Below are 11410 nucleotides of genomic sequence, written 5' to 3'. Positions count from 1 at the left end.
AATATCTCTTTTGTCAAAACTTTTGAAAACTACTTTGTCATTTGTTTCATGAGGGTACCTATGTAACATAGTTTTTATATGTTGCACATTTAAAAACATTTTCTCATTAAGCCCCATTGAAGATACTTTATACTTGTTTTTTTCCTGTCCCAGCTTTGCTCTTTCATCACACCACACATCAAACATGATCACACATAAAAAACAGAAAATAAAAAAGAAAATTTGAATTAAAATTGTGTCACTTAAACCTTTATCTATGATTTGTAGACAAAATCAATTATGAATTTTCTGATTTGAAATATATATTGATATTATTGCACTGAAGCCAGTTAAAACATTATTATGCCAGTTAAAACTAATTTGTGTTCTGATATTTCCAGATCATTAACTTGCCAGGAACTTAGATGTAAATTAGCCCCTATATCAAAATTTTAACAATGGATTCAAGTCTGACTGAACCATTCAGGGTAATTTATTTTTTATTTTTCCAGCATCAGTTCAATTTGTCCGATCAAAACGGGCTGTCCTTATAAGGTAAAAAGAATGCCTCTGCACAATAGCATTAATCATGTCATCCCCAATCCCTTAGTGTCCGTCCTGCCTCCATCCGTTAGCGTTTAATGCAGGTCGTGATTAAACATTACGTTGAGAAATGGGCACCTATATCAAGAAGCTGATACATCACCTCTGTTCGTGATTCCTATGTAAACATAAATTAATTAATGTGTATTAACATTTGCCATTTCTGTAGTAAACATATTTTGCTGTGCAGAGGTGGGCAGTAACTAGTTACATTTACTCAGTTACATTTACTTGAGTAACTCGTTGAACAAAATGTACTTTTAGGAGTAGTTTTACTGCACTGTACTTTTTACTTTTACTTTACTAGTCATATACTACTAGTATCACTACTCCTACTTGAGTAAAATTTCTGGCTACTCTACCTGCTGGGAGTAACTTCACAAATAAACAACAGACTTGTTTTAACCAAAAATGGATCAGGGAGACAAAAATCTAAAGTTTATGTTAAAATTAGGCTTCTTATTTGTACACAAGCGTTGTTATTTTTAATGTTATTTTCTATCTGCTGAGCTCATTAAGCTATTTGGAGGTCAAATGAACGTACAGTAAACAGTAGATATTGTCACTGGAAGTAGTTTGCACTGTTCTAACATACTGTAACTGCTGTGTGTATTGCTTTCAAGTTTAATGTTGAATTTTTTTTAGAAAAGTATTTCTTCTGTCTGAATTTGTTGTTTTGTAATTTTGTTATTTGCATATTTTCCATTTTTGTCTTGAATATACCCGAATTTACACATAACCTTATGTTTGTCTGTCCGATTACATCATTTTAAAATATTAAATCATCAGTTGTTATGATTAATTACTCAGTGCTAGAAAAGCCTTCTTACCGAATATTTTTTACTCTTACTTGAGTAACTTCTTAGCGGACTACTTTTTACTTTTACTTGAGTAAAAATATGTTGAAGTAGTGCTAATCTTACTTGGTTACAATTTTTGGCTGCTCCATCCACCTCTGTTGTGTTTGTTTAGGACTCTAGTCTAATCGACTTAAAATGTATATTGTCTAAACTGTGCCGTATGGTATATTAGTAAAAGCATGATGTACAATTATTATACCCCAACAGCATGCATTTTGATAATTTTTTTTATTTAATAAAACTTAATATAAACATATGCTTTAATGCATAAACAGGGAGGATCTTGTATTTTCCAATTTTATTTTGGGATTTTTTAAACTACCTCCATCAAAGAAGCTGCAAAACATTTTTCTTTTTTATATATACACTTCACAGCTCATTCTTGTGTTGTTTTTCATTTATCCTTTGACCCACAGTGACACTAAAAAATAAAAATCTTCACCTTTAACTCTAACACTTAACTGAGTATTTGCTTTTTTTTTTTTCTTTTCTTTTTTCCCAAATGTACCTTTTTCAACTGTGCCCAAAAGTTCCCACATTGGATCACAAAGGTTTGGGAGGTATTACCCAGGATTGCATGCTTTTTTGCAGGAGAAAGGGTTTCTTTGAACCAGTCCTAACATTTGCATCTAGATAAATGAAAAAACAGAGGACATTGTTGTCATATTTATAACATAGTTAGTACTGGCCTACCAACCAGAAATTCCTGCAACTCGTTTGGTGTTGTTGTTGGTCTTTTGTCAACCTCCATGACTAGTTTTTGTCTTGTCTTTTCAGCAATTTTGGAGAAATGTCAATTTGTAATGATTTCTCCAATTAGGCTAATTGTATGTCCTGCAGATTTTTCCCCATATGCTTCTCCTGACTGATACATTTGTACAATGAGTTAATTCAAGATACTTTGTACCCTCATTATCAGAAAAGTCCTTGGACTTCCGAACTTTATTGAGTTTAATCAGATTCACTATATTTGCTGGTATCAAATGACAAAACTCAATTGAAATAGTGTGCCCATTTAAGCAACATGTAATTGCAGCTTTTTATTTCAGAAATGTTTTCCTCTGAAAATGTGTTTGATCAAGATAGGCACCAGCAACCCCCGCGACCCCATGAGGGATTAAGCAGGTTAGAAAATGGATGGATGGATGGATGGATGTGTTTGCTCATTTCTTGAATTGTGCAGGATATTTGTCAAATTATATGTGAACAATGTGTTGAAATTATTAATAAAGTCCCATTATTTAATAAAAAAAACAGGGTATTGTGACGTGTTGTATAGACATTTGAGAGCTCACATGGCATACCGTTTTCATTTAATGTACAGTTGATACAATGATTTAGGTAGTTTGTTCAAGAAATTTATAAGCAAGACACATTATTTGAAAATAAAATAAATCATGTCTGGTGTAAAATTTGTATTTTCCAAAAGGTTATGTGTCTCCAGTCATATCAGGCCCATACATTTAATTGCTGAAATAGGCTGTCAGCAAGAAAAGCATGTTAAATTTAGCATTTAGCAGTTTCTACAAATGCAATACGCTTTCGTATGATCTCCCATTGGAGTCAACCAACAAGAAATTCCAAAAAGGATATTTTCCAAGAGAATCTATTTTTCTGCTGTGATCACTTTCTTTTTCAGGCTGACAATGAAACTGAGTCTGAATGTGAAATCAGACTGCTCAGCTGGGGAATTACAATGCATTGACTATTTCTGCATTCATCAACCAATCGGTGCGCTTGGATGGAAAACACGGGAGCCGATTACAACAGAGGAGCGCGCAGCGCACAGCGCAGGGTTGCGCACAGAGAGGACGTAGCTGCGACACAGGCGAGGCGAAGGCGCGCCTACAGCCGATGAGATGCGGTGAAAAACCACCCTTCCCCAGCTTTTTCACCACGGCGCGTCAGGGCAGGAGGCATTTTAAAAGGAAAAAGGTCCAAGATGAGTGCCATCCAGGCCGGTAACGATGGAAGGGTGGATAGCGGCAGAGGAAGCCTCACCGCCAGCAGCGGCGGCGGCGGCTCCCCGAGGCTCCAGCAACGCGTTCAGCCACCCAGCAGCGGCAGCCGGACGAAAGATCCCAGAAACCATCACCATCAGCAGCAGCTCCAGCAGCAGAGGCATCATGGTGGGGCGATGCTGAAGCAGCCATCCCACAACGAGCCAGCTGACGTCGTGAGGCGGGCGCTGGACTTTAAGAGCCAAGGCACTCAGTGCTACAAGGATAAGAAATACAGAGAGGCGATCGGCAAGTATCACCGCGCTCTGCTGGAGATCAAGGGGCTGTGCAGGGTGCTGGGGGATCCGGACCCCGGCTCCAAGTCCACCCCCAGCCTCCTGCCGACCATCAGCAAGCCCAGCACGCTGACGGATGAGCAGAAGGGAGCGATGGAGAATGCGGAGCTGGAGTGTTACAACAGCCTGGCTGGTAAGGGGTGCTTCATTTTCACATTTCGCACTGATGCTCACTCACTGTTTTTCATCCCCAAAAAAAGGAAATCTAATAATATTCTAAGATTCACTAATGACTCACAGCCATTTTTCCCCTTTATGTGACAGCTGCCCTTTTCACTCCAGTCAAGTGAATCAGAACAACAAAAGAACTAATTATAATTTGTGCCCTGCAGGAAATACATCATTAGACTGCTTTGCATCAAAGATGAAAAAAAAAAAAAAAAAAGCACGTGTCGACTCATGCTGCAGTTTTTAATCTTTTAACATCTTTCCTCCTTCCAGCCTGCCTTTTGCAAATGGAGCTGGTGAACTATGAACGAGTGAAGGAATACTGCCTGAAAGTGCTCCTGAAGGAAGGGAAGAACTTCAAAGCGCTGTACCGCTCCGGAGTGGCCTATTACCACCTGGGAGATTACCAGAAGGCCCTGTACTACCTGAAGGAGTCACACAAACAGGAGCCGGCAGGTCAGCAGTCACAACATTACGCTGCAGCTGCAGTCTTTTGTTACGGGCGAGATGGCACACCGCCCCGGGTGGCAATTCTTAATGGGTGGCTCCGCTTGAAAAAAAAAAAAAGATCAGTTGTATCTGAAAATTAAATTTTTTTTCTCGATGGTCGGTCAATGAGAATGCCCCAGTATATTTTTCGGAGTGCATTTTTATGTATTTATTCATTTCACATCAGGCTTTATCAGGGAAGCAGCGGTGCGTTTTAGTTGTGTGTTGGGCGACAGAAGGAGACCCCCTTTCAAGCAAAAAACCCCCCAAAAACAAAACACTGATGAGCTGCGTCCGTTTTAGAGTGAAAGATAGAGCACTTACATATAAAAAAAAAATAATCTTTATGCACGTAAAAGATATCCAGTTATACAAGATCCAGTCTCTGAAGGGCCGTGAGGAAAATATTCCAGCAGTCTTTCCATTGGACTAATTCCTCAGAGGAAAGACTGCTGGAATATTTTCATCACGATCAAAGCGGCAGACCGAACTGACAAACAAAACCCAAACGCGGTCCACACGAATCCTTGCTTTTCCTCCTCGACGCATAATATCAAAATTACATTTGCTCCTGCGCGCACGGGTCTGAAAGGATTATGCTGGGTTTCAGGAGCAGGTAGTGTCTCGCAAAAAAATGTTTTTCGCAGAGGAAAACAAGGCCAGGCAGGTACGTGAGGGAAAAGACGCAGATGTGGAGAATATGTGCTGGGGAGCTCATTAGGAGTTAACAGATTCTGTCAGGACTACAAGCATGAAACACTGGAGACCACTGCAGGAAGGGAAGGGAGAAGCAGTCCAGGACCAGCTGTAACCTGGCAGAGAAATCACTGTTTTAGAGAGCTCATGTAGAACGGATTATTGAAGCTGTTATGCTGCTATTGGTGTCTCTGGAGAAAAAGTAAATCTGTAGGTTGCACGTCAGTTATTCCCAGTTATTTTAAAGTTTTTATGTGTTTTAGCTAATTCAATTTAGCCTTCATAATTTTTACACATCCAGATATTCCATACTAGGTGTTTAATTACATTTATTAACATCTTAAATTCATAATGCTTCTTCTAACCATTCCCTTTTCTTTAATAAGTCTGATCCTGTTGAAATGGGTTTGAATGAAAATGTTATTATTGTCATGTTATTCACTACTAGCTCAAAAGAAAGGGTATATTTAGTGATAACTCCAGTGTAAAAGCACTGGACTCCAGTGCTGGGTTTTAAAACGTTAACCTCACTTTACTGATTTATTTATCTATCTTGAGTTATGTTAATTAAGGAATTTAAAATACTTAATAAAGCTAATAAGTTTACTTAATCAGGTGTTCTTGCTATGCATGTAGGCTTATAATCCTATAATCATAGGAAGCTACTCACAGTCTTCAATTTAATCCCAAAAATTTGCATAAATAAAGGGCTGTTTCAAACCTTATGAACTGAGGATGCGTTAAAAATGCTTCATATTTTCCCCGGAGTAGATAACTGTCTTTGTTTTGTATAAATCTAGATTGGCTGGACGTGGAGCCTGAAGCTAACGGCTAGTCTGACAGGAGCCAAAAATAAAGTAGACTTCTGCCCTTAGAAACAACTCCGATCTCAAATAGTGGTTTAAGCAAATGCTTTTTTTAATGAACCTGTCAATGGTTGCTTGCAATGAACAGTTATATACGGAGAAACCTGTTATTATTTACACAGGGACTGGAGGCACTCCGCCAATGATCTGTGTGAAACATGCACTGAGGATGGACCATGTAGAGCGTTTCCAGTCAGACGAATACGTTTTTCATGTATAAACTGATTTATATAGCACATTAAAATAAAGACATCTGTCCAATGTGCTGTAAACAAACAATATAAATATATAAAACAATACGCAACATGGAATAAGAATAATCAAAAATACTAAATGTTAAAATACTGAAAAATACAAAAAATAAAAGAAAATAATCTGTTTAGCTTGAGGCAACGGCCAGTGCAAACAGGTGGGTTTTTAACAAAGACTTAATAATGCAAAGAGGCTGGGCTGTTCTAATGTTCAAAGGAAGACTTCCAGAGTCTCGGCGCAGCCGCAGCAATTGCTCGGTCCCCTCTAGTTTTCAGCTGTGGTCTCAGCACTGTCATGATTTGTTTACCGAAGAACTCAGGAAGCGCACACGGGACTAAAGTTTAAGAGTCTTTATTTAAAGGAAGGGTGGTGATGGCTGATGACGAAGACCGGAGGTTAAGGGCTGCAGAAGGTCAGGGTTGTAGGTGATGGCAGGAGCTGACGGCCCGGAGAGAGAGAGAGTCCACACTCGCTAGGTGCTGCTCGGCTAGCAGGCCTCATAGCAACACCAGGACTCCGGGCGGCTAGTCAGGTTAGCAGTTATCAGGAGACACCTGGACAAAGAGCAGAGCTTCTCCAGGAACGAACAGCAGAACACAAAGACTTACTGAGGGACTGGCATGGAGTGGTGGATAGCAGATGACGGCCCAGTGCTGAACTGAAGGCAGAGGGAGGTTTAAATAGAGCACTTAACAGGTGGAACAAGGGTCTGGCTAATTAACTAGTAAATGATAACAGGTGTGACTGACTGCTGAGGAGGTGAAGTGAAGATGACCGAAAATAACTGATGACAATGAAAGCTAACAATAAATAAAGTCAAACCTAACCCACATGAGATGAAAAAATTAAAATAACAGAAAAATGAAGTCAAACCAGAACTCAAGGCACGACAAAGTTACTTGATTCGCTGAACTTGTTGAACGAACTGGCATGTGGACAGACAAATGCTTGGAAAGATAGAAGGGACCTAACCCATCCAAACATTTAAAATTCATCAACACAATCTTAAAACGAGTCCCGTTGCTGACTGGAAGCCAGTGCATATATCTATCTATCTATCTATCTATCTATCTATCTATCTATCTATCTATCTATCTATCTATCTATCTATCTATCTATCTATCTATATATATATATATATGTGCGTGTGTGTGTGTACATTTTTGATTCCAGGAATCAGTTTATCCTTAACCTTTACATGTTCCACTCTCAGTGGGCGTTTAACACGGGATGATCTTTGGTAACACACCGCCTCTGGTCCTCTTAATGTAAATGTATATAGCTCCTTTGCAAATATGACAGTTGTTTAAAGGTTTCTTAAAGGATTGGTGTAAATCAGTATGATGTTTTTGAGCCTGGGGAAAAAAGAAGCCCTTTTTGATCTTGGCTCCTCTCAGACTAGCAATTAGATTAAGGCTCCAGGATCAATTAATCTGGATTTAAACTAAATGAACAGAGAAACTGAACGCCAAGAGACTTTATTAACTGCGGTTACGATATTAACTGCTTTTAAGCTTATAAGAAAACCATCACTTAACTATCTCTTTACTAGAATTGCCACACATCCTTTAAAGTACATTTTCATAATGAGCAAAGGCTTATTGTCTGTCTACCCTGAGCCAGGTTCTGATTCCTCAGCAGGCATCTGAAGGCGGCCAAATGCCTGTCCTGGGGGAATCCCTGGCTGTAATGCAGTTTAAGGTTTCCACCTCAGTAGTGCTTTTTATAGGATGACCTTTAGTTTGTTTAGTGTAGTAGGCAGCCTAGATTAAGTGAAAAATTCATGACCACTTTGATGAGCTATTTCCTATGCTAACAAGGGAAAAAAAAATCATTATTTTCCTCCGACTGTTTCACAGACACAAACGCCATCCGCTACATCCAGCTGACAGAGATGAAGATTCGCCGCAATGCCCAGAAGGAAAAGAAAGAGGCGACATAAGTGTCTCACGGGTCGACGACGCCGCGCCTGTCATGAGTCGCAGCCCCACTGTGTGCCACTCGGACCTTAAACATCACCGACCAGAGGTCTTAGTGTGAATTCATGTTTGTTTTGCTTTCGCTTTTGCACAGCATACGGTGGCCAGTTATTGAACTTTGTTGTGTGGATGGTTGTTTTAGTTGTTTTTTTGTTTTTTTTTTCCTTTTCTTCTGAAAAAGAAATTGCACCAAACCGGTAAACGTGTCTGACAAGAATTTCTGCTCACTTTGCTTTAACTGTTATAAACCAATGCACTGCCAGTCCAAAACACATTGCACATGCAGCGTAGGTCAAGCACCTGCACTCGCACAAGATGTGTGTTAAATGCCTTTCTACAAGCGAGCAACGACCCACTTTCACATTTTTTCGATCGTTTGATGATGGCTAAAAAGGTAATTCAAAGGTTTTTTGTCTTCTTGATTATATCTGATGTTAAGGTGCTGTCAAAACACAAAAGCAAAGAGAGCACATTGCCGCTGGCTGCGGCACGATACCAGATACATATCACAAGATGTAAATAGGCTGCGATGTAAAATCCCATGAAAATCTTATGAAAAAAAATATTTGTCTTTATTGATGCCAAAACAAAGCACTTCGTTCACAGCATTTACTGTACCTTCAAAAAAATTCCTCGTGTGTATGGTAATAGTGTACGTGTGTAATAAACTTGTTTAATTATTTAGATGTTTCAGGTGCTCTTGCAGATGTGAGTTGTCCTTTCATTCGTCAGTCTTTGCATGTTCGGATGTTCTCGTGGCCACGTAAGAGCTTCACGTATAAAGGTGGGTCACGACGTTGAACGTCAAGACATGCTCGTATGAGACTGGGATAGATCACAGTCGTGGGGATAAATATTCAGCGGTGGGTTGTCACAGGAATGGAGCCCTGAGCTGTGGGATGTGAAGTGAATTTAGATGAACAGATAGGGGCTTATTTCGATCTAGGAAGTCAGTGTAAGCCTGGGGGTTCCCTAGTGACCCCCCCCACAAACCCAACCCCCACCCCAGGGGGTCGTTGTGAGAGGATCCAAATGATGATGCAAAATTTCTGACTTCACAACGCCGGAGATATACTTATTTTTAATATAACAAAAATATGCCTTTAGTCATGGAAAAAAAAGTTGTTTTCTTGAAAATATGTGACTTTTCGACACCAGGAGACATTCAAGTTTCTTCTCGCAAATATGTGAAAATAATCTCAAGGTTTCTGAGTTTTTTGGTGTCAATTTACTCCTCTATGGCAAATTTTTTTTTTAAAATCTACAATGGCCATAATACAAATTTTCTTGTTTTTGGAAATTACGAGAATAAAGCAATTTTTTAGGTGTACGAAAACATTACAAGAATAAAGTCACACAATCGTTTCAAGAGATTGCACTTATTTGTTAGAGTCCTCATAAAATTTCAACTTTGTCCTTGCAATTTAATGACTTTAGTCTCGTGATATTCTGCCAAAAGGGTGTCGCTGGTCTCTGGCGCTGTTATTTTGACGGTCACAGGCTGAGAAGTTTGGGAACCCCTGGTGTAAGCTATGGGGTCCCAGACAGGAAGGCGAAGGCTGTAAACTCGATATGGTCCACGTTTGGGACTCTTGTTGTGAAGTAAGAAAGAAAGTAGTTCTTGCATTGATAGAGTTAGCTATTGAGTATTCCCATCTGATTCACTAAGAGCCCTCAAAGACATGGAAAGAGCTCCAATCACTTGTGATAAAAAGGAAAATAGTTTGTGAAAATAACAGGCTGCTGGCTTCCTATGGCAGCTAAGGGGCCTTCTCACCGTTTTTGTGTCTACGCAGCAAAAAGGAAACTAAAAGTAAGTGAAATTGTCTTGAAATCAGTGTATTTTTCCTTGATTTGAAGAGCTAAATAAGACTATCTGCCAATGGAATAAGATGTTTGCACTTAAAGTAAGAACAACTCATCTCCATCATCTTATTTCAAGTGCAGGATATCTAACTATCTTATTTTAGAGGTAAAAATACTCATTCCATTGGCAAATAGGGTCATTCAGCTGCTCAAATCAAGGAAAAAACTAATTTCAATGTTTTTACTTTTAGTTCCCTTTTTGCAGAGTAATTGATCACCAATGGTCCAAAATCCAAACTACCTGGGAGCTAGCATTAGTGCCTTGCAGCAAGAAAGTCCTGGGTTTGGCTTCCAATCAGGGTTTTTCTTTTTTTTTTTTTTAGCATGAAGTTATTTGTGGATTCTCTATGATCGAATCAAACTGGACTGGATTATTCCAAACTGATGACGGGTGATCAAAAAAGTTTTTGATACGGGGAATCTTCCCCTTATTTGTAAAAATAAGAACGTCGTACATCGTCTCATCCTGCGAGAGGAATATACTGTTACACTCTTACTGTTCAGTGGAGAATATACTTCAGGTTTGACAAGTTTTTGTGTTTGAGACTTTGATCTAGAGTTGAAGAAATTAGGTCCGGATTCCTTAAAACTGTGAAACATTAAGTTCAGTTTCACATTTGGAGCAGCCATTAAATAGCCCACCAACTTCAGCTTTATTAGCTAGCCTCAGTATGTGGCCATATGTTCTAAGGGTGGTTAAATGTGGACAGCAGAAGGGATCCCCAACGCCTTAGTGACTGGACATACCAATGGGCAATAGAAAACCTGTTTTGGTCAGTACCGATGGATTACGTTTTCATCTATTTACAATAATTCCCTGATTCCAGCTGATATAGCAAACTTCTTAGGTGCAATATACGGAACAATTAGGGGTGTCCTGATACCAATTTTTCCAAGATCGAGTACAAGTACTTCAGTTTAGCCACTGGCCGATTCCAAGTACCGATACTGAGGATTTAATACATTTTTACCTATAGATCACACATAAGTCAATAATATCATTGACCACTGAAAACAATTGACCATCAATGGCAATGAATTCAGTTACAGATTCAGTCATCTTCTCTCTTCTTTTTTCTTTTGGAGGGTCAGCCGACAGCCTCTTGGTGTATAGCACTGGTACCTGCTATAGAGTGGTATCTAGCCTTTGAGTTGCAGCGTAGCCCAGCCCAGGAGAAAAATCAAGCACAAAACTGCTATTGTTTCAGAGTATCGGTTTACTTTTACAAGTATGAGTATGAGTACTTGACGCTGGTATCGCGCCTGATACCAATACTGGCATCGGTATCGGGACACCACTAGGAACGATATAATCCTTCACGCAGCCTAAAGCCGTACAAGAAAGTACAGAAACAG

The 11410-nt window shown here is 39.4% G+C and overlaps 1 protein-coding gene across 1 annotated transcript; it reads left to right on the top strand.

The window, feature by feature from the left end:
- The first annotated feature begins 3186 nt into the window (after positions 1 to 3186).
- On the top strand, positions 3187 to 8885 carry LOC105932934 (tetratricopeptide repeat protein 9A). The gene is made up of 3 exons (XM_012872271.3): positions 3187 to 3871; positions 4180 to 4362; positions 8069 to 8885. Exons 1-3 carry the CDS (start codon positions 3385 to 3387, stop codon positions 8149 to 8151), a joined length of 753 nt encoding a protein of 250 aa, XP_012727725.2. The 5' UTR covers positions 3187 to 3384; the 3' UTR covers positions 8152 to 8885.
- Positions 8886 to 11410: the final 2525 nt, after the last annotated feature.

This window comes from Fundulus heteroclitus, chromosome 19, assembly GCF_011125445.2.
Source record: "Fundulus heteroclitus isolate FHET01 chromosome 19, MU-UCD_Fhet_4.1, whole genome shotgun sequence".
In the NCBI taxonomy this organism is placed as follows: Eukaryota; Metazoa; Chordata; class Actinopteri; order Cyprinodontiformes; family Fundulidae; genus Fundulus; species Fundulus heteroclitus.
This window is presented reverse-complemented; position numbering and strand designations above follow the sequence as displayed.